At 40.8% G+C, this 24,011-nt stretch overlaps 1 protein-coding gene across 11 annotated transcripts in view; it reads left to right on the top strand.

The window, feature by feature from the left end:
• The first annotated feature begins 790 nt into the window (after positions 1 to 790).
• The window catches only part of LOC310847599 (membrane cofactor protein-like), a 42,701-nt gene continuing 19,480 nt past the window's right edge, over positions 791 to 24,011 (top strand). For 5 of the 11 annotated variants that reach the window (XM_083745527.1, XM_083745524.1, XM_083745525.1 and 2 more), the window contains exons 1-9: positions 791 to 1,157; positions 4,315 to 4,494; positions 7,968 to 8,159; positions 9,583 to 9,685; positions 10,284 to 10,369; positions 12,949 to 13,140; positions 15,186 to 15,371; positions 17,791 to 18,013; positions 21,659 to 21,846. In XM_083745527.1, coding sequence (XP_083601653.1) covers positions 1,025 to 1,157; positions 4,315 to 4,494; positions 7,968 to 8,159; positions 9,583 to 9,685; positions 10,284 to 10,369; positions 12,949 to 13,140; positions 15,186 to 15,371; positions 17,791 to 18,013; positions 21,659 to 21,846 — 1,483 coding nt within the window. In that variant the 5' untranslated portion in view covers positions 791 to 1,024. Of the gene's footprint in view, positions 1,373 to 4,314; positions 4,495 to 7,967; positions 8,160 to 9,582; positions 9,686 to 10,283; positions 10,370 to 12,948; positions 13,141 to 15,185; positions 15,372 to 17,790; positions 18,014 to 21,447; positions 21,564 to 21,654; positions 23,346 to 24,011 lie in introns of those variants that run through there. The other 6 variants (XM_083745520.1, XM_083745523.1, XM_083745529.1 and 3 more) reach the window with 6 other exon arrangements.

Genomic DNA, 24,011 nt, shown 5'->3' with positions numbered 1-24,011 from the left:
ATTTTTTTTTAAAGAAGCCTGCGGTTTCCCATCACACCAAAACACATCCAGCTCCCTTTGCTGCTCCAAGATCATAAAGGTTGCGCCCCACTCTGTCCCCCAGACAATGTTTGTTGTTGTTTAGTCGTGTCCGACTCTTCGTAACCCCATGGACCAGAGCACGCCAATCACTCCTGTCTTCCACTGCCTCCCGCAGTTTGGTCAAACCAGACCATGTTATTGAACTACAACTCCCATGATTCCTGATTAATGGCAATGCTCGTCGGGGCTGATGGGAGGTCTCACCCCACACCATCAGGAAGGCCAAGGATTCCTTTCCAGTGTCACCTTATTTTCCTTGCTGCCGCTACGTGCTGCCTTTCCTTCCTCAACCTGTCTAATACTTAGGGTTGCCATATGTCCAGAATCCCCCGGAAATAGCCAGTATTCTGTCCTTGTAAATGGCCTACGGGCGGAAATCGCTGAAATGTCCATGAAAATCCGGGGATAATGCAGCCCATATCGGTAGTGTAGATCTGGGCAATTTTCACACACAAAAAAAATCGCAAAAAAAGCTAAACAATTTTGGGCAAAACTTAAAAAAAAACCTCAACAACTTGGCCAAAACAAAAAGAGAAGCTCAATCACCTTTGTGTCCGGATTTTCTCGCCTTCACTGTAGCCTGGGAAGCAGGTGGGCGGAGCAAAGGGGGCGCAGCCGTTAGCCAAGCCGCCCACCTCTCCTATCCCATCCAATCGTAGCGCGCTCTCAGGCGGGGGCGGCGCCTCCTGCCGCGCCCAACACCCAGCACGAGCTCAACTGTTTTGCACACGCTGGACCTCGCCTCCCTCCCGCCTGCCCGCATGCGCAGTCCTGATACTCGGCATTCGACGGCCGCTTGTAAAATATGTAACAAGGGACCAGGAAACCTACTTCCTCTATAAGTGGCTATAAGTGGGAAGGCCGGTAGCGCGAGCTGAGGGCAGCGTTCGGCACGCGCCTCGCGGCTCCTGCCCAACGTTATTTCCCGCCGCCGCCTCCCCGCATGCGCAATGAGGGGCTCTCCGCGCCGCCGCCTCAGCTCAGGGTTATGCTGCGGCTATTGTGGGGGCTTCTACGGACTTGCCGGCTCTTGGCGATGTCGATGCTGTTGTTGCTGCTGCCTCAAGAACTGGTGGGTGAGTACGAGGCAGGTAGGCGGCGGCGGCGGAGCCTCTAGTGGCCTCTCTCCCTTCGCGTTGCCTCCCCTCACGCCCGCTCGTGCTTTGAGAGGCTTCGCAAAGCGGGGCATGACGTGGGTTAGAGGCCGCCGGCGAGGAGGCGTCGAGTCCTGGCTCCTCAGCCGCGCGGCAGTTGCGCTCCTCTCCCGCCCAGGATTCGCAGCGGGCGGCAGGTGAGATACGAGGCCGCCGCAGGGACCTCGCTTGCAGCGGCACGAAGGCATAGGCGCTGTTCAGGCACATATAAAATAACTTATTAAACACTATTCCGTGTGACAACTACCGATTTAAAGTTGGAACGAGCCTGCATCTGTCTTGTTTTATTTTATTCCCTTTTACCCTATTGTACGCATTTGACTCTCCTGCCAACCTGGCAGTTTGAAAGCACTTAAAAGTTCAAGTAGATAAATAGGTACCGCTCCGGTGGAAAGGTAAACGGCGTTTCCATGCGCTGCTCTGGTTTGCCAGAAGCGGCATAGTCATGCTGGCTACATGACCCGGAAGCTGTACGCCGGCTCCCTTGGCCAATAAAGCGAGATGAGCGCCGCAACCCCAGAGTCGTCCGCGACTGGACCTAATGGTCAGGGGTCCCTTTACCTTTACCTTACACATTTGACTAATGTGTTTTATGTGCTTTCTATTTTGTTTCGTTGGTGCTGGTTGTTTGATTGATTTGATTTGATTCAGATCGATGTCCTCTAGGGCAGCCATTCCAGCTGAGAGGCAGAACTCGCTCCATGCGCTCTTCTGTGACCAGCCAGCTCCACCAGGCCTCCTCTCTCCTCACTGTCATCTGGAGGCCGTTATTCCATCAAGATAGGAAGCAGGGCTGCTTTACCTGGAAGCCCAGCTCCATCGGGCACCACCTGCCCCAGAACTGTTTTCGCTGGTCGGTTATACGGACCTACCCACGTGACACTGATACAAAAACCTACACAAACACTATGCAATAGAACGAAAGATCATTATACCTCTATCTATCTCCCCTGTGTCTCCTCTCTTCCCCTCTCCCCCCACCGTATAATGCATGCCACAACAGTGTCTCATACCAAAGGTAAATGGATTATGAAAAAGATTCTATGAATTGAAAGTGGAGACACTATACAGTGGTACCTTGGGTTACATACGCTTCAGGTTACTCTGCTAACCCAGAAATATTACCTCGGGTTAAGAACTTTGCTTCAAGATAAGAACAGAAATTGTGCTCCGGCAGCAGCAGGAGGCCCCATTAGCTAAAGTGGTGCTTTAGGTAAAGAACAGTTTCAGGTTAAGAACGGACCTCCGAAACGAATTAAGTACTTAACCCGAGGTACCACTGTATGTACTTTTCTTTCTTTCACAATAAAATCTTTACTAAAAACTAATTTTAAAAAGATTATAGGAACATCTCTCCCTGAGTTTTGGTTTTGATTTTCCTCTTCCTTTCCTGGCCCTTTTCCCTTGTGTGATGTCCTTTTTTAGACCAGTATAGTATGTGAAGAGAAGATGAGTCTTTTCACAAAGACCAATTTTTGTTATACTTGTCAGTTGCTTGAGGCTCAGGTGGTGTTGGTGGCGTGGAGTGCCTTCGATCAGCTTTGTCTGGTGGCCCAGCTGTATCCCTATCTCGACAGGGATAGCCTGCTCTGGTAACCTCTGGGTTAGATTATTGCATTGCATTATACAGTATATGGGGTTTAACTCTGAAGACGGTTCAGAAACTTCATTTGGTGCAGAATCAGCTTCCAGCTTGCTCGGCAGGGAAATACGGTTTGAGCATATAACACCAATGGTGGCCATGGCAACTGAAATTTTAACTGATGGTATGCGATTCCCTTTAAATGTGTATAGATGGTTTAAAATGTTTTAGAAATGTTTTAATTTAATTTTAAATCATACTATTGTAGCATTAGATGCTTACTACCCTGGGCTGCTTTGGGAGGAAATACAGTTTTTAAAAAACCAAATAAATGTGTGAAAAATGCACAAAAATCTGTTTTGATGAGGTAAGGTAAAGGTACCTCTGCCCGTCAGGGCCAGTCGTGACCAACTCTAGGGTTGCGCGCTCATCTCGCTCAAGAGGCCAGGAGCCGGCACTGTCCGAAGACACTTCCAGGTCACATGGCTCGCGTGACGAAGCTGCATCTGGCGAGCCAGCACCAGCGCCGCACATGGAAACGCCGTTTACCTTCCCGCTATAAAGCAGACCCTATTTATCTACTTGCACTTAGGGGTGCTTTCGAACTGCTAGGTTGACAGGAGCTGGGACCGAACGACGGGAGCTCACCCCGCCGTGGGGATTCGAACCGCCGACCTTACGATCAGCAAGTCCTAGGCACTGAGGTTTTACCCACAGCGCCACCATTAGACCTAATTTTCTAGCGTGCATACAGTATATGCGTTGAACACTCCCTTCTGTTATTTATGTTTGTGTTTTCCTGTGTGATTTATTTGATCCTCCCTTTTCTCTTTCCTTTGCTGCCCCTCCACATATACAGTTTGGTGTCAAGTCATATTCTTCATCGAATTACCACAATACAGATCTTCTCCTTAGTTAACTTGGCAAAAACCTCTGGTCTTTCGTGTAAGGGAAAGCCTGGGCAAAATACATCTTTAAAAGATGTTTGAAGCATCTGATGGTTGCTACTTCTCATATGACATGAGGAAGAACATTTCATAGCACAAGGGCAATAGCGGAGAAATCTGATTTTATTGGTATTTGTCACTCCACCCAGTTTTGCTTCTGGCCCTGCCTGCTACTAGAATGTGTTCTTGAAAGGTTTTTCAAAAGGGAATGTGGCCCTAAAGCTAAATACGGTTCCCTACCCCTGCCCTTAAGGGGCATTCTGGCCAGAATTTTGAGCTTGGAAATGTATAAGAATTTATAAGATAGCATCAGTGCTAGTATCATGAGTTTGCACAAGAGAAGATTCAGGAAGGCTGAGTTTTAAATTTCAAAGAGTACATGAGTATTTTCAATTGTTCTTTCATATCTTAGTTATAATAATTTGCTTTTTTTAAAGATACTTTATTATTTATGTTTTATTACATTAACTATCAGAACAAATATGGTGAAATAGTGAACAATGTTTTTAGTTCAAAAGACTTAACATCTTTAACTATTGTGTTTTTAAAGGGGACCGAAAATGGTGTAAAATTGAGGAGTTACCAGTGTTTTCCTTTTCTGAGATCATCCATGAACTACCTGGTAATGCTGTATATGAATGCAAAAAAGGTTTTACAAGATTACCTTCAAAACCAAATATGACTTATTGCATTGATGGAAACTGGACGCCATTGGAAGACCCCTGTGGTGGTGTGTTGTTCTTATTGTTGTTCATATAAAGTTGCTGTAATGTTATAGACTCAAGAAAAGTTGAGCATCTTCTATTTTGTGGTTGTGATTATAACTATAGTTACCTAGAAGTGAGCTCTACTAAAATGGAGATGACATCAAACTGGGAGAGGTAGCTAATACCAAAGAATATAGAATCACAATTCCATAATACCTTAACAGATTAGAGATCTGGGCCAAAACTAACAAAATGAGTTTCAGTAGAGACATATGTAAGGTTCTACACTTAGCCAGGAATAATCAGATGCTCAAATATAAGATGAGGAATACTTGGCTTGCCAACAGTACATGTGAAAAGGATCTAGGGGTATTAATAGATCATAGTCTTAATGAGTCAACAGTGCGATGCATCAGCAAAAAAGCTAATGCTGATCTTGGCTGCAGAAGTATAGTGTCGAGATCAGGGAAGTCATAGTATCACTCTATTTTGTCTTGGTCAGACCGCACCTGCAGAACTTTGTTCAGTCATGGGCACCACAGTTGAAGAAGGATATTTAAAAGCTGGAACATGTGCAGTTGAAGGCAACCAAGATGACCAAGGGTCTGGAAACACAGTCTTATGAGGAATGGTTGAGGGAGTTAGTTATGCTTAGTATGGAAAAGAGACTGGAAGGTGATAGGACAGACATCTTCAAATATCTAAAGGGCTGTCACATGGAAGATGTTTTAGAATGTTTACTAGAATCCAGTAAGCCTCATGACCCTGCACAGGTACTGTTGGTGGTGACTGATGCATGCAACCAAAAAAATTAGCAAGTTATGATTTATCTGGGATACAAGGAAGACTAGGTTGAATTTCATGAAATCTGGGTGGACCTTGTAAGTGCTTGGATCTGTTCCAGAATAAAGAAAGGCCTCTGTTTTTTTCTAATAAAATTTTGTTAAGACTATTTAATAATACAATACAATGAAAAGCAAATTAATCTAGATAAAGAAGAGAAAAGAAAATACAGAGTCAGCTCTCAAAGTTAGATCTTAACCCTTTTCTCACAGAAAAAGGTGAGAGCTGGGAGTTTACCTTTCTTCCCCCAGTCTCAGCCTGGGAGACATTCCCTTCCCTCTCTCTCTCACAGGGTCCTTCACCAAGCTATGATTTTCCATCCTTTAAAAAAAAACCCCTTCAATTTCCACTTCTTCCATTCTTTCTCCATGAGTTGGTAGCTTTCCCCTGTAAATTCACTCCAAATCATATGTAGAATCCTTTCTCTTCAACTCTATCCCTGCCAGCTCAGGATGTCTCTTAGTCTCTCCATCCATGACTTCATTCCACTCCTCCAACATCATAATTCTGCCTTTTGGCTCTTTTATCCCTCTAGATGCTTTTGTGAAGGACTTCTCCATTTCATCATCTGCTGCCTCCAACTTTCATTTCACTCTCCTGTTCTGGCAACATTTTATTGGTATTGTTCTCCAAAGCTTCTGTGTCTTTAATTCCATTTTCCATTTCATCCTCCTGTGGTCCATTTCCATTCATCATTTCATGGATCTCAACTCTGATCTATTTTAATTGCTCATCCACTAATTACTGTAATATGCCAACAGTCAGTGGGGTGTCCAACAATGCATTTGCCATACAGAATAGTCTTAGTTGTATTAACAGCTCAGTCTCTACCTTAAGATCTCCACAGTCTCTACCTTAAGAGCTTCAGTCTCCCATCTTCACCTTAATGTCTTCACAGGATTCCTTATTGGGCCATATTCTTTTCCCACAGTGACATAGAAAAAATACTTTTCAGTTTGAAGTCAGCACCATTGATCAGAGAGTTTAAAATAAAAAAGTAAAATAAAATAAAGATTTCTAGCAATTGGGATACCATTTGGCTATCTAAAATTTTCTTAGTTGCAAATAATTAAAACATGCTTTTTGTTTTGCTTTCTGTCTTTTGGTAATCATCTCTTCTTCAGCCAGCAGTTAGCTCACAATCCAGATGTAAATTTCAAATGGCAGACTGATAACATCTCAGCCGTAATTTAAGCTGCTTGGTCCCGGCATGGAAAGCTGCTTTTTCAGAGCACCTGAGGTTAATCCCTTGTTCATTCTCTTTTCCCAGAGCGAATTTGACTGCCAAGATTTACAGCTTGGCTATCAACAATCACAATGAGCTGTTGACTGGAGGTGTTCACCATTGACTGAGTTCACCATTTCCTTCCCCAGACATCTGGGAAAGCTTCTGTTATTGATGATCTAGCATAGCAAAAATTGGATCAAACATGTTATGTGGAATTTCATACTTCATCTCAAACAGCAGGATATGTTCTGCTGATGCCATTTTGTTCTGCATTTGTAGGCTTTGTTAGCACAGTTCAAGTGTTGAATAAGTTTCTTCTGGACCTCTTAAAGGTGTGGCAGGAAGCCTCCAGCAGTAGGCACTGAAGATGAAGCAGGGGTGGCTGAATGTGGTCTGGATCATGGGTTTATTGTTCTTGACAAATTCCACAAATGGCCAGAGCATTGGATTCCTTGACAGAAAGGCAGTATATTCAGACAGTCAAAATCAAAAACAAACAAACAAGATGAAGGCTTTGGGCTTGAGGGGATGGCATGGCAAGGGAGCTAAGTGATGAAGGTATTGGAGCTATCCTATTGCTTGCCACTTGGCTGATGGTCATTCTATTTTTTTTCCACAGCAGTCAGATCAACAGCTGCAGCCTATTTCCTCCCCCCCCCCCCCATTAAGATAAATGGAATATACTTTCCTTATGCCAGTTCTGTCATCTAGATTTTCCCAGTTTCAAGCAGAAAATTGCACATTTAAGCTGTATTCCTGTATGCACTTACCTGGCTGTTTATTTCTGAGTAAATATCAGCACCAGTTGGCAGAGTGACAGCAGTTACCTGACCTTCCATCACCAGCATTGCTGCACTAAACCAGGAGTGGGAGTAGGCTGGTGCACTACAAATGCACCGACAACCAATCTGGTGCTTGTAGTGGTGTTTTCACCATGCTGACCCCACTATTGTGACTGGTAAACATGCATAGATTGTGGTCTTAATCTTTCAGTTCATTGAACTCCATAGATTGCTGTGTCTGCTTGGTTTTTGTGTGTGCACAGTCATACCTCAGGATAAATACGCTTCAGTATAAGTATTTTCAGGTTGCACTCCACAGCAACCCGGAAGTAACAGCGCACGTTACTTCCGGGTTTTGCCACTTGCGCATGCGCAGACAGTCAAAATGATGTCACACACATGCGCAGAAGTGGCAACCCGCACACGCGCAGTCGTGTCTTACGTTCTGTTCAGGATGCGAACGGGGCTCCGGAACGGATCCCGTTCGCATCCCGAGGTACCACTGTATATACATGTGATAAAACAGGAAAGCAGGCAGGATGTAGGCAGTCTGTTAACAGTGGTGAATCTTCTAACATTCTGACGTTTGTATTCTAGTTTCTAACATGGTGTCATAAGTTGTTATATTGCTTTTTGTTTGCAGAAGTCTGCCCCTTTCCACCAAAGCAAACTAGAGCTAAACTAAAAGATGAGTTTGGAACTTCAGTATTGTTTCCTGTTGGGATGGTAGTACACTATGTATGTAAGGCAGGATTTGAACAAGTTCCTGGTATCTTGAATACTATTACCTGTGGTAAAAATATGAAGTGGTCACCGCTTGCAAGGTTCTGTAGAGGTAAATCATCTTTTGCTTTTGCTTTATTGTAATGATTTGCAGGTATTTATGAACAAAAACCAGACTTTGTTTTTAAAAAGATAAAGTCCCCAGAACATGCACGTCCTTGGACATTATTAAGATGAAAGGTTTTTTGGTTTTGGCCCTAAAGACGTATTGGTGGTTTGGTGAACAGGGAAATAAAAAGTAGCCTTATGACTCAGTTTGAAACATCTTTGAGCTAGGGAATGTAAATACTGCAGCTGTTTTACTTGATACATTTACATTTAACCCTTCCTTTAAAGAGCTCAGAATATCATATATGTATTTTTCTTCAGACATGGTTTTCTTCATCTTTTCTTTTATCCTACAAATCCTGTAGATTTAGGTTAGGCTGAGAGACAGTGACTGTCCTTAAGTCACCCAGTGAGCTTCATGTCTGAAAGGAGATTTGAACTTTGACCTGCCTAATCCTAGCTCAGCACTCTAACCCCTACAACACACTGGCTATACAAATAACTGCTTTTACAGTAACAAGGCAAGTGCTATTTCTGACAAAAAACTAACTACATAACCACCTTAATCTATGCTGAGTTTTGCATGATGAGGCTGCCAGGCAAGAGAAGAATAAATATATTGATTTTGAATTTGTCAAGAATAGCAAGTTGCAGTCTTGTAGAGATGAAAGAAGCAAACATCCCAGATTTTATGCAAAGTTTTTAAAATACCTAATGCTAAGTAATTTTGTGGCATGTGTTACAACTATGCTGTAACCCATGGCAGGATATTTCACACAGAGCATCCTCTTCACAACATGCAGCACCTCCTCCACCCAGGTGATAGTGCAGTACGATCACTTTTTTTTATTTGTACTAATCTTCTGTGGAAGATTAAATAAATATGAGTGATGCCCACTTCCACTGGAAAGGCATCCAGAAACAAAATTCTTATTCAAGATGTGCAAGAGATTGGTTTGTTTACTCATTGCATTTGCTGATCTGTGCAATGATTTTAAGATGGTGTACGTCAACAGTTGAAGTTCAGTTGATGGTTCAAAGAGCAGTGAGGGGCTGTTTGAACAGTTTTGTTAAAATATGTGAAGGAAAATGTAAAATAACAAAGTATGGCACTTTGAAGCTCTCTCGCATGGTGATCATTGACATTACAGTATCTTTTATGTGTAGTTAATGATCCTGGCAAATATATTCAGAATAATGCTTGGTTTTAAAAAGGATATTTGCTAGGAATTTGAACTTCAGACATAAGAGATCTTGTATGTTACTACGTTGTTTTATGCATTATCTTATATATAGTTTGCTTTCCTTCATGTTTTTAATGCAATTTGTCAAAACTGTTCTCCTTTTATTAATGCCAGACATGTAAAAAATATTGTTTGTTTCTTTTTCTGGTTTTGTATGTTTAATTCCAGAATGTTTCTTTTCAGGAAAAGCATGTGAGACACCAACACTAATAAAAGATGGAAGTATTCTCTCATTTAATTCAGAATACACCTTTGGAGCAAGAATTTTATATATGTGTATTCAAGGGTAAGGAAACACCATTAAAGGCCACCAATAACATTTCCAATATACTTTTGCTCTTAATTGTTTTTGCAGAAACTAGTAAAATTGGCAGTACTTTGAAAAGATGCAGTCAGTTAAGTTTAGGAGGAAAATCTAAATATATTATTATAATCATCATAAATTTCATTATTATATATGTATACCATGCCTTTTACCCTTTTACCCAAGGAAACTTAAATATAATCCTAAAAAATTCAAAATAATACATTATGAAAGAGGTTGACTACAGAATGCACATTTAACACAGCGAAGTTAACAATATTTTATCTTAAACATTTTAGAAGAAAACATTAGTAAAAAGAAGTTCAATATAAAATACACTTTTAAGACAGCATAATTAGCAAGAGATTTAAAAATTACCATAAGCATAGAAGACATGAAGAATCAGGGCTAGATCGAGCAGTACCTCCCATCTGTAATCTTGATATTTTAAGGGCAGTAAGACCTTGTCTAGGTTGGAGTAGACCTGAATAGCACCACTCTATGAACTGCCTACCAACTGTACTTCTGATTTATATGGATTAAACATCACTTGGTTGGAATTTTTATCCTGTCCATTCAGATACACAATGATTGGGAGACGTTGGAACACATGTCAGGCAAAGGGAAGTGATGTTCACTGGAGTAATCCACCTCCACTTTGTGTGCGTAAGTAGTGTAAATTATTTACAAATTTGGAGTGATATTTTTTGTGATTAACAGCACAGTTGTTTTGTACCCAGGTAGGAATATAGAGGATTGCACCTGAAGGCTGCATTCCTATGAACACTTCCTTAGGAGAAAGCCCTATATTGAACTCAGTGGGACAATTGGGCTATGAATTTGCCTTAAAATTTAGTAAGCATGGTCATTAAAATAAGTGAATTAGTTAGTTCCTATTCTGTGTTTGTTTCACAGCTATTCATAAGTCTGTTCTGTCTCATTTCTATAGTAACCTGCTAATTAAAAATAGCCACATGGAAATACATATTGAAGCATGTATAGTCTCACAAAAAGATACATTACTTTTTTCTGTTTTTGTATATTTTTGTAAATTTTAATAAATAAAATTACAACATAGATTATCCATAAAAAGCTCATATTAAACAGATAATTCAGTCAAAAGATGAGAAGTACAGGGATGAATCATACGCTTCTAAACATATTTTATCCTAAAGTTGTGTTTTCATGGTGTGTTTTTTTTTAATCAAAAATCACATCTGAAATTTTGGAGTGCAAAATCTGAAGGACAACTTTATTCTGATTCCTTGCATTAGCCTGCAAGTTGTGAATCCAGCAGGTTAGGTACTGGAATTTGCAAAGAATGAATTCCTCAAGCATTTTCAAAATGTAGTACGTTATGCATACAATACAAATAAAGAAAATAAAAAATGTTAGTTATAGGGTTTACAGTTTTGTTATTTAAAATGCTATTGTAGGTGTCTAAATGAGATTTCTAAGTTTAGACTAATCAACTTATATCTAAATTACACGGAACATTGAGCACCCAGAGGTAATTGAATCCCGCCCTGCTTCTTGTTGATTATTTTCTGGTTTGCACTTTCTTAAGCTATTTTAAACAACACGAACCTCCCAGATTAGGTTTAGGTAATGTTAATTCAGCCAGGAGTAAATAAACAATGTCTCGTCAATTGTAAATGGCTTTTTTCATTACAAGCGTTTAACTGATAGAGACTATGGTAAGGATTTTTTTATTTCATAAAATTTACACAGCTTGGTTGTAAAACAAAAAACTCTCAAAGTGGCTATGGCAGATCCCAGTCTAGAAAATTTCACAAAAGAATTTGCTAAAAACTTCTAAGAATAGGTTAAATCAGATAAGAGGTAAAAAGCAGGGAGAACTTTGTGAGAATATATATATACAGATACACCCAAAGGCATACAGAAGGCATTTGAAGAAGGTAAGTGCTGCTGGCTGTACAGACGACTCCCCACCTACACAAGGGTTACGTTCCAGCACCCCACAAATTACTTTCTTCTTTAGTCCACATTTATGGGCCTATACAGGCACCCCCCTGTATAGGATTGATTGATTGATAAGACAAAGGGCCCTGCTCCATTATTGTTGCTAGTGTAAGGAAAAAGGACACACTTAGCGTTGTTATCTTAAAACTGTTGAGAGTATGTACAACATGCCATGTAGCATTCGGTTGAGACGAGAATTAGATTGGGGCCTGGTGGGTAGGGAACACAAAGGAGGCTATGTTCCAGAATGCATCATGGCTTGCATCAGGCAGCAGTCCATCAGGGTTCTGGTGTCATGAGTTATCGTCATATCTTCCCTATGTTTCCATAAGGAATAAGATTCAGATTGCATGTAAAGGTTAGTATACGTTGTTAGTAGGGTTATATATAGAGATCTAAATAGATATTCCTCAACAGTAATAGCATTCTTCATTCATGAAAAAGTATAAAACAGAATGTTTGCACGTGCAGGTATTTGAATATAGAAAACTCAACTGGTCTGGAATCTGCTCAGTGCTTGTATGGTATATGTACTTACCCTATTCGTGCTACCTTGAGTTCCATGATGATAAAAGGCAGATATCAGTGTAACTTAAAATCTGGTGTAATAACAAAGGTTAGGTTTAAATACACTTAAATGTGCAAATTTATCTTGAGCTTACTCTTCAAGTGGCTATGCATCGGGTTGTGCAATAAGGAACATCAGCTGCAGAAAATTAATGGGGCAGTTCTGACCATTATTCAATGAAGCTGGGAATGAGCGCTGGACCCAAGCATCTTCCCCTCTCCCTCTTCTCCTCCTCCCCTGGTTGTGCATCAATTTCAGTATGAAGATCCTGGCTTTATTAAGGCAGAGTTCTCTGTTAACATAAGAAGCAGGAACTTCTGATTTACTTTCTATTAATCTAACAGGAAAATAAGCCAGGATATTGAGTGTATTTCAGTACTTCCAAAAAGTCTTCCTGTCTGCACAGAACTGCAGATGTGTTCCTGTATGTGCAGCTCCCCAGAGAATGACTCAGAGAATCACAACCAATGGTAATTCCCTGCTGCCAAAATGTGAGCCTCTCTTCTTATGATTTTGTTCATTTTTGGTAAAATAAAAAATAAATTAAACTGAGAAATCCAATAGGCATTTAAAATATATCACTTCTAAGTAAATATATTTAAAATAGTAGTTGTTACACTGTATGTTTTGGATTTTTCAGCAGTATACTGTTGACAGTTCTATCATTTTGCTGAATTATTCAGTTTTCTTTTAGGAGCCCTATGTAAAAACCTTCCAGACATTCCTGGTGGATCCCACAACGGAACTGCATCTATTTATCCTTATGGAACAGTGATCAAATACAGCTGCAAGGAGACTTTCTCACTCATTGGAGAACCTATTATATACTGTGATGTTGATAAAACTAATAGACCACTGTGGAGCAGTAAACCCCCGAGATGCCAAGGTTATTTTTTTAATATATACCAGTTTTTCCTTCATGATGATTATAAAAAACAAAACCTGTTGACCTTTCCCACCTTACATTTTTTAAGAATTTGAGATAAAAGTCAAAATGTCCAGACTTCATTTTGTCTACTTTTTTGTGTGTAAAAAGCCTTCTGGCACGACTTACCGTATTTTTCGGCCCATAGGGCGCACTGGCCCATAGGGCGCACCTAGTTTTTTTGGGGGGGAAACAAAGAAAAAAAATTATTTCCCCCCCAGGTGCGGGGCTGGGGCGGGGGAAGCCCAAGCTTCCCCCGACCCCAGCCCCCAGAACAGGCAGCACTCCACAAGCCTTGGGAGAGCTGCGCGACTTCGTGTAGCCCTCCCACGGCTTTTGGAGAGCTGCGTGAAGCCCGAAGCCTGGGGGCGCTGAGCTCAGCGCGCCCCCAGGCTTCGGGGTGCAGGCAGCTCTCCACAAGCCATGGGAGAGCTGCGCAACTTCGTGCAGCCCTCCCATGGCTTTTGGAGAGCTGCGTGAAGCCCGAAGCCTGGGGGCGCTGAGCTCAGCGCACCCCCAGGCTTCGGGGTGCAGGCAGCTCTCCAAAAGCCGTGGGAGAGCTGCGCAACTTCGTGCAGCCCTCCCATGGCTTTTGGAGAGCTGCGTGAAGCCCGAAGCCTGGGGGCGCTGAGCTCAGCACACCCCCAGGCTTCGGGGTGCAGGCAGCTCTCCAAAAGCCGTGGGAGAGCTGCGCGACTTGCGGATAGCTTCCTGAAGCCTGTAGAGCGAGAGGGGTCGGTGCGCACTGACCCCTCTCACTCTCCAGGCTTCAGCGAAAGCCTGCATTCGCCCCATAGGACGCACACACATTTCCCCTTCATTTTTGGAGGGGAAAAAGTGCGTCCTATAGGGTGAAAAATACAGTATACAGTTTTAACCAATAAATGACATCATAGCAATTATTGATATTTAGGAAAAGGCTAAAGCATTAACTTCCTGGTTCATTGTTAGAAAAGTGATTGCTGAATCACAGAAAACAAGGATTTTACCCTGGATTTTAGTGTACAGGAGTGTGTCTATTCCACATACCCCTTGCAGTAAAACAAAGTCAGGTGTTTTTTCATACAGAATGGGTGACATCATCCCCATTTGTTAAAGCCTACCCAATTATCACTGTACATTCAGTGGCTGGATACATTCCCACTAGAGAAAAGTAAACTGGTCAAATTAACATGGATTTTTCTTCTCTGGATGGATGTTATACCACTTTTCATAAAAGTCTGTTTTTTCTCCTCACTTTCTGAGATAGAATCTTTTAGTCGGGTTATAGACTAGTGAGAAGTACAGTAAAGCACTACTTCATATTAAAAACATAACAATGTTTCATTTTTAATTATCTGTTTAATATTGGGTTATGGTTTAGTCCCTGTTAGTCTAAAAGCAGGAAAGATAACTCTTGCCCATTAACAAAGTGAATAATTTCCACCAGTATGTACTTCTACTGGTATGGCACAGAGGATTTTGCTGTGCTTCAGAGAGGGCTTTATTTTCCTTCTTAAAGAAAGTTTGAAAATGTTGTGTGGATTGTGTAATAATGTCTTTCATCTCTCTTGATTCACACACATGCTGCGGTATAGCCACAGCTACATGGCAGTGCTTGTTGGAGAGATAATTTTCCCATGAGCTGTTTGATTGCTAGGAATACTGTATGTGTAAGTACTAATTGGAGGAAATAGATTTGGATCCTTCTAAAGTTAGTTCAGCAGATGGGACTAATTTTGGAGACCTTTGATTTGCAGCAGCCATTACTAAAATAATGTATATTCCTCAAACAGAAAAACACCTGTTGGAAGAGGCCTTAAGATAGCGGGAGCCTTTTTTCATCATGTGTTCTATGCAGTCTCCCAGGAAAGCATTTATAGTCTCATTTTCAAAGATCCAGATTGATGACGGAATATATTATTTTTTAGTAAAGTTCAGCAGAAAAAATAACTTGTAATAACATAGAAATGTAAGGATTCTGTTTCTAAGGGATTTTGATTTTTAATATTACTTTCTGCTTTCAGTGATTACATGTGCAGATCCAGTAGTTCAAGATGGAATAAAGAAGATAAGTGAGTTTAAAGATTCCTATACCTTTGGCGGCAATATTACATTTGAATGTAAAATTGGATACTTCATGATTGGAAGTTATTTCATTCGATGTGAGGCGAACAATACTTGGATCCCTAAAGTGCCATCCTGCAAAAAGGGTAAGAATTCTTTAAAAAGAAAAATATTAGCATTTATGTTTCTGCATTCAACAAGAAGAAGCCATTTAAAATGACATTTATGCCTAGGGCGTGCACATTCCCAAATGCAGGCATACAAAGAAGTACTGTATGTTGAAACAGATAGCTTAAAGAGAGCTTATTTAGCCTCACTAGTCCCACAGATGTATGTTAGTTACTTGTAACAAAAGCCAAAGTCATACGAACTCAAATGAAAGATATCAGAAATAATAATTATTGGAACTTGAACATATGAGAACATGTGTAGATATGTGTACAAAGCATACAAAATTACAAAATACAAATAGATTTTCAAAGCTGTGGCCACTATTTATAAAACAAAGAAATTCTGCAAACAATACAGATTATAAACTGACAAGATTTCCAGGATTAAATTTCATTTCATATTTCATAAAAATCAGAATGGAGAATCAGTCATAGATGGTCCTCTGTTTTGTAAGACCTCAGCCAAATTTTGACCAGCAGCAACATACTGGTATACTTACTCCTTGCTCAGGAGTCTAAATTCTTCCCTCTTGGATTGCAGTTTTGAATTTGAATGTTCAGATTCCATTATCTGAGGAAGTTTTTCAGAATTCATTTTTTTATATTGGAATCCCATTTTTATTACAGTCCTTTGTAATATTCAACCATTTGGTTGAATCCAAATGGTTTAGAGCTTACAGAAGAAACAAAGGAGATGTCATATTATTGTGACTTTATATATGTACATATTATAACATTGTTAAACACCACAGCAGTGCCAGAGTCCAGGGAGTACCAGACACTTATTTAGGGTCTGTGTTTCCTTTTGGAAAATGAAGCACAGTGGAGCCTTGGGTGTCTTTATGATATTTGGTTTATTTACACAAATATACAACCTGAGTCTACGATATAAGGGTGCCCCAGGCTAACACCTCAAAAAGAAATTAAATGATTTAATTAGCTCTTGACACATGTTGATCTCCCATGCTTTAGAAATGTCTAATATACAATCTAGGAAGTTTGCCTGACATAATTTTTTCATAAATGCTAATTTCAGAAGGTTCTAACATACATCTTAGACTTGTTCTAAGATTACATTCTTGATTACATTCTAACACTTGGAGGTCTGATACACAGTTTTAACATTCAAGCCTTATTTAAATTATAGCACCTACCAACCTATAACAATATTATTAAACAAATGTTAACATTTTGCACAGTGTTTCTATGAAAGTAAGATAGAAAAAACTGAGGTACTAAAGGGGATCTATGGCTGTCATCTATGAAGGTAGTTCCCCATCTGTTACTTTGTCTTTTCTTACATATATTTGGGCACCCTCTCCTTTGATTTTTGTTAGTCATTTATGCCTAAAAAGAAAGAAGCTGCCTGATAAAGTTTCTTAGCCTGGTTGCCTGTGAGCTGTGCTTACCACAAGCAGTCAAGTGGCTATTTTACAAGCTTGCCCAATGTGTGACTGCTCAGAAAATGCTCAGAGAACAGAAGTTACTTTTGGTGGTGTCACAAGAATGGGATTTGCATGACTTGGCCATGAAGCAATTACCATATTTTTCGCTCCATAGGGCGCACCGGACCATAGGGCGACCTAGTTTTTAAGGGGGGAAATAAAGGGGGGAAATTATTTTTCCACCCCAGCCCCAAAGAGCAAAGAAGCCAAGACAGCCAGCGGGATCCATCCTGCTGGCTGTCTTGGCTTCCTCTTTAGCCACGCGCAACCTCTCCAGCTGGGAGAGGCTGCGCGCGGCTTTGGCAAAAGCCAAGATAGCGAGTGGGATGGATCCCACTTGCTTTCTTGGCTTCGTTTTCAGCCGTGGGGCTGGGGCGGGGAAGCCCAAGCTTCCCCCGACCCCAGCCCCCAGAACAGGTCCGGGAGCGGCGGCAAGATTGCGTGCAACCTTGTCGCCGCTCCTGGAGCTTGCGGGGCTGGGGGCGCGTTCCGGAGGCTTGCAGATAGCTGCCTGAAGCCCGGGTAGCGCAGCGGGAGTTGGCGCTGCGCTCCCTGGGCTTCAGGCTGCTATCCGCAAGCCTTCGGAGCCTGGCAGGAACTCCCGCCGCGCTCCGAAGGCTTGCGGATAGCTGCCTGAAGCCTGGAGAGCGAGAGGGGTCGGTGCGCACCGACCCCTCTCGCTCTCCAGACTTCAGCGAAAGCCTGCATTCGCTCCATAGGATGCACACACATTTCCCCTTCATTTTTGGAGGGGGAAAAGTGTGTCCTATAGAGCGAAAAATACAGTAGTAGTAAACTGCATTTTGTGATTTACTTTCATAGATTACTCAAAATTCAGGTAGGTGATATTATGGTAATACTTTGAATCTTACCACAAACTTATAAAAGCAAGGCTAAAATTATGTAGACATTATTTTATATATTTTGTGGTTTTATTTTTATTGTTATAGTTTCTCAAGATATTTGTGGTGCTCCAGTAATTCTAAAAGGAAGTGTGTATCCAGCACAACCTTATTATCACCTTGGAAGTATCATTTCTGTGCAGTGTGATAAAAAGTATTCTTTTCCTGATGAAACCATGGAGATGAAAGCACAGTGCAAAGGCTACAATCAGTGGGATCCCCCTGTACAACTTTGTTTCTGTATGTACAAATCCAGCTTTGTGGTATTGACGTCTGTTGATAAAGAAGACAAAAACTTAAAAACCCTACTAGGTAGACAAGTCTACTTACCTTAGACGGTCAGACGGCATTGCAGCCTGGTCAGAGATTCAGCAGTCGGCTGGAGAGGACTGCGGGCCTGCCTGCAGATTGGCCTTTGGCTTGCAGGCCCGAACCCGGGGATTCCCAGGGATGGGGGCAACCAACCAATGGGCTTTGCTTGGGTCTGCCCCCGGGGAATAAATTTAGATAAGCCCGGCAAAGGCCCATCTAGCCCAGCATTCTGTTCACACAGTGGCCTATAGGAAGCCCTCACCCAGCACATGGTGCAATTGCACTCTCCTATTCATGACCCCCAGCAATTGGTACTGAGAGGCATGTTGCCGCTGATATATAACAATTATGACTATATCATATAGACCTTGAGAGCCTTATTCTCCATCAGATTATCCAATCCCTTTTCAAAACTGTCCAAGTTGGCTTCCATAGCTACATTTTGTAGTTTAACTGTGTTGCATGAAGAGCTTTGTTTTGTCAGTCCTGAATCTCCTATTCAGATTGATTTGATGACCTTGGACTCTAGTATACTATGAGAAGGGGAGAAAAATATTCCCCTATCCATTTTTCTTCACACCATGCATCACTTTAGATACCTCTATAATGACCCCCCTTATCTTTTTTCCCTAATTAAAATACCCTAAATATTATACCCTTTCCTCAAAGAGTTGCTCCAGTCCATTCAGAAATTTCCTTTTCCTTTTCTGCATCATTTCCAGTTCTACAATACTGCTTTTTGCATTGCAGTAAGCAGAGCTGTACACAATATTCAAAGTGTTGTTGCACCATAGATTTATATAAAGGGATGCAATTGGCAGTTTCATTTTTCATCCTTTTTTCTAATCCTCATCACAGAGTTTGCCTTTTCACAGCAACTGTAGGTTAGATGGTACTCTGCTTCTAATACCATGCTCAAGACAGATACTATTTCCCAATTGTCTAAATCAGAGATAGGCAACCTGGACCCAAACCTTATCTGAACACCTCCTGAAGCTATTCATTTCTTACATCCCACCATTCTTTCTTTTTTCCTGGGTTTAAATCCCTTCCCCTTAATAATTAGTTTCAGAGAACAACTAGAAGAAGTATATTTTATTTGATGAAGAATAAAATCCCTTTCCTGTTTATATTGCTTGAGAAAAAGATGTCCCACATCCATCTGTCAGAGAACAAATTGGCAGGCTTCTGCTTTGTGTGTGTATAGCATACTAAAGGAAGAAAGGGTTTATTTTCACTGGTTTTACAAAACCATAATCAGTTGTGCTGAATTTTAAAAAACTTAAATATAAGAACATCCTGCTAGAGCAGGTGAAAGACCCCCCCCCCCAACATCATATTCTTACAGTGACCAACCAGATGCCTATGGGAAGCATGCAAGCCAGGACACCCAAGCACAAGAGCACCCTCCTCTTGTGTGCTTTCCAACAAGTATTCAGAAGTATACAGTCTCTGACCGTGGAGACAGATCATATCCATCATGGCTAATAGCTGCTGATAATTTTATCTTCCATTAATTTGTCTAAATCTCTTTTAAAGCCATCCAAGTTGGTTGTCATCACTGCCTCTGGGGGGGGGGGGGGCGGACAAGTTCCATAGTTTATATGTTACATGAATAAGGTTCTGAATACTCCAGCATTCAGCTTCACTGGAACAGCTTCTAAGTGTTATAAGTTCTAGTGTTATCAAAAAGGGAGAAAAACTACTACTTCTAGGTATACAGTTACAGTCTATGTATATATACATGTTTATGCATGCATGCATTTTTTCATAATATTTATATACCACCCAATTTAGCATTCTTTGGGCAGTGAAAATATAATGGGTGGTAGTCAACTAGTTTTTATACTACTGGAAGGAGATTTCACCCATCTCCTCCTCCCATGTATGGCTTGCACCATTCCTATATCTCCAAAGGGATAGTGAAACCCACTGAAGAGATTTTGGAGGAACAGGAGAACTGTCAATTGCACAAGGATAAATCCTTGCACTGATGGAACATTCACCTTAGTGCTGTATTGACTGCAATCCATTATAGTGAATGATTTAATAGTTTGCTTTCCCCTGCTAATGTTCTAATATTAAAACATTATCTCCTTAATAAAAGAAATAGTGAATGAAATATTTTAATCCACAGGCTTTCCCTCTAATATAGAGTGCATCTCATCTCATTCACTTCTGGGTTTCTTTGCAGGGAAGCTACTACCTGGGCTCCTTTCAGGAGAAAAGGAGGGTTATAAATTTGATAAATAAATAATAAATGATAGTGCTACTGTACTAATATTAACATAGTGCTGCTTCATTTGACAGTATTGTGCTAAATGTTTATGGAAGAGGCAGTGCATTAATGCACTAATTGATGGATTTAAATGTACATTGTTTTACTTTATTTGCAAAGCAAAGACTAGAAACAATGGGACAAAGTAAAAATAATAGTTATTTCAAGTAACAAAATGCCCAGTGTAGTGTCAACTATAAACTGCAACTGTTGAATTCTCTCATTCCTTGTAATGCAGGATTGGGATTAAGCTAAAATGTTGGTGTTTAGGCCATGGTTGCAAAGCTGAATGCAGTGTGTCTTACTCAATAGCTAGCTTGTGAATTGTTGGGACAAGTAAAGAGAGGGTGATGCTGGGTCTCTCTCTCCCCCCACCCCCATTTACCTCTCCTAAGGATCCACAAACTAGTACAGTGGTACCTCCGGTTGCGGATGGGATCCGTTCCGGAACTCCGGTCAGATCCCGAGGTTTCTGCAACCAGAGCGACTTCTTCTGCACATGCATGCAGCATGGTAGAGCGCTTCTGCGCATGCACGTGTGGCGAAACCCGGAAAAATACTTCCAGGTTCGTTGCATATGTATCCTGAAGGATACGTAACCCGAGGTGAACATAAGTAGAGGTACCACTGTACTCAATATTTTGATGCATCTCACACACACACAGCTTTGCAATCATGGCCTAAGAGTCTAGCCACACTACTGGAGGAAGCAGCAACAAAGCTAATCTGGTGATGAATCAAAAATCTCAACACCCTGGCTCAGATACATCAGGGCTTTTTTCCCCAGCCGGAACTCACCAGGACTCAGTTCCAGCACCTCTCAAGTGGGCACCATTGCCTTTCAAAGAGAATGAAGAAGGTGATTGTGGTGTGTTCTGGCACCTCTTTTTCTAGAAAAATAGCACTAGATAGCATATTGATGCATAACAAAGGAGTAAAAAAAGCCACCCTTGTAACTTTTGCCTCATGCAGTCGTGAAAGAAAATTTGTAAGATTTATACAAGGTGTCTATTGTGTTCATTTTTTTCTGGAGTAGCTCCCCTAAGAACTCTGCATGGAATTACCTCTGTTGCCATCCTGGAAACAATTATGCCCCTTCCTGCCCCTTTTCACAGATACTAGTTTTGGGGAAACAGACAGACCTGCTCTTAGAGAAGGGAGAAATTGTGGAGGAGAGGGTCAATTCGAGTGGAGCCTGCTTGGCAGCTTTTTATCTAAGCAACAAAAGGGGGTAGGGGGTCAGCTCTCCTACAATTTTATAATCTTATTTCTATGTGGACTTTTGTGTTACTTTATTGTTTATGATCATTATTTGCTTTCAGTTAGATTATCCCCAGACACTGCTAAACTCCATATCCCTAAAGGAATAATAAAAAAAGGGAAAAAAGAATACTATTACCCTGGAGATGAAGTTATTATTGAGTGCTATGCTGGCTATTTTTTGGAAGGATCATCTAAGATTAAATACATTGGTGGAAAAAAATGGTTGCCTAATATTCCACGTTGCTATCTGAGTAAGTATTAATCCTTGTGAAAATGTAACATGCCAAATACTTTTCCATTGATATGAGGCTGCCTTCTTTTAAATATATTCTTTCATAGTGGTACAGAATCTAGACATTTTATCTCACAGTAGTGCATCAAAATTTAAAGGATTAGCTGGCCCTCTATGTAGTCACTTCAGAGTCTCCTCTACTACTTGATATAATGATCTAGGAAGAAGGTTGTTTATTCTGAGAGGCTGGAGAATCCATTTCTTTCACCATTCCCTCATAGGTGAACCTACCCCATCACGTCCCTGCCCTACTAGCTTTTTTACTTTTTTGTAATATTGTTTTTATTGAAAAGCAAACAAACACAAACAAAATGAGTCATTGGTTTTAATCCTTATGGCCAGTTACATACAAGTATATTTTCATCATATAAACATGTATTGAAGAATATGGCCAATGAACCTCTCCAGAAGGAGCTGTGAGTTACCGTAGGTTTGAGCACTTCTGTTTGGGAGCTAATAAAAGAAATAAACTGAAACCAAACTGTCTCAAGCATGTCATTTGTAGTTTCCCTTCTAGCTAGCTAACACTTTTGTATGATCTTGTCCTTTAGTGCCAGATGCCACACTCTGTCACACCATTTACAAAATGAACAGCCTTCTGTGTCCTTCTACACATGCACAGTAGTCAGAAGATTACAAACAAGTGACTTAGATAACAGATATTTGTTTCGCCTTTGAAAAAGAGAAAGCAAAGCTATGCCTGTGAGATAGCTCATTTGGTAGAACATACTGTAAGACTCTTACTCTCAGGATTGTGGGTTTGAGCCCCACATTGGACAAAAAGATTCCTGCATTGCAGAGGGTTGAACTAGATGACCCTTGTGGCCCCTTCCAAGTCTTTATTTCTGTGGATCTAAGACCACTTTCATTTCAACCTACTAGTGTAGCAGTTCTGATATGGTCTTGAACACAGATCACCAAAAACTTGTACCTTTGAGCACTCACACCAAAGATGAATTAAGGTCTCCAATATTTGGTAACCTCTCCAATATACAGGTGGAATGGAGTTGTCAATGTAATGTAGGCATACTGGAGTCCAGTGCCATCTATGAATAAGTTTCAGTGTTGATTCTTTAATTTTAGTGGAAATAGTTTTAAAAGGAGGTGTGTGTCCATTCACCCTCTGTGATACTCACATTGAGATCTGATTCCTAGAGTGATTTATCTACCATGTTTAAACTGAAAAATCAAGTATTTTATATGTATCTGTTGCTATCCCCTTCACATTTCTAGAACCAATTTCACACAGCTTCTTAAAACAGACTAAGGTATTTTGGTGCATCATGAGTTTAAAACCATTGTTTTATTACATTTATTTCCTACCTTTCATCTAAACAGCTCGAGGATGAGTATAGCTCTGTTTTCATGAAATGTGAGGATTTGTAAGTACTTATTTTTAATATGAGACTTGCAGCTTTAGTACTGTAAAAGCAAATTCTAACCCTAGCAAAGGGGGGGGGGAGAGAAAAAAAAAGATTTGGAATTAATGAGTCAAATAAAGTCTATGATTATTCTTTTAAACCTGTATGATTTCTTGTTTAGTAGGACATCCGGGTTGGCGCCTCCGGCAATGGTGGAATTCCTCTGATCGGGAGGAATTTGCTTTGTGGGAATCCGGGTCTGGCCGCCACGGTGAAGGCGGAGACCCATTAAAAATCACAGGCGGGTGAAGCCTGTGAATGTGGGATTCGGCGGGCACCTTTTGCACCTCCCCTACTCGCGGGGAAACCCGGTTTCGGGGATCCGGAGCGACGTGGGGTGAGGGGTGCAGGTGCTTCGAATCGACTGCTTCTTCCACGTAGCGAAGCCGTATAGCTGTTGCCGGAGAGCGCTGACTTTTTCCTGTGGACAATTTGACTTTAAAGCAACTACGAGTGAGTAGAGCGAAGTAGGAGAATTGGATTTTTTTTAATAGGATATTTATTAAGATTTTTTAAAGTATTACAATAAAAATGAAAAAAATAACAAAAATACAAAATAAAAATAGTTAAAAACACACAGATTTTCCATTGCTAATTTTCCTTTAGCTTATTTCCCGGACCTCCTCATACCTCCCTTTTTTGTATTCCACTTCAAATTGTTGGTTCAGCAAATCCTTACCATTAGATTTTTACCTGTTTATAA

The sequence above is a fragment of the Podarcis gaigeae genome, assembly GCF_964106915.1.
Source record: "Podarcis gaigeae genome assembly, chromosome: 6".
NCBI lineage: Eukaryota > Metazoa > Chordata > Lepidosauria > Squamata > Lacertidae > Podarcis > Podarcis gaigeae.
This window is presented reverse-complemented; position numbering and strand designations above follow the sequence as displayed.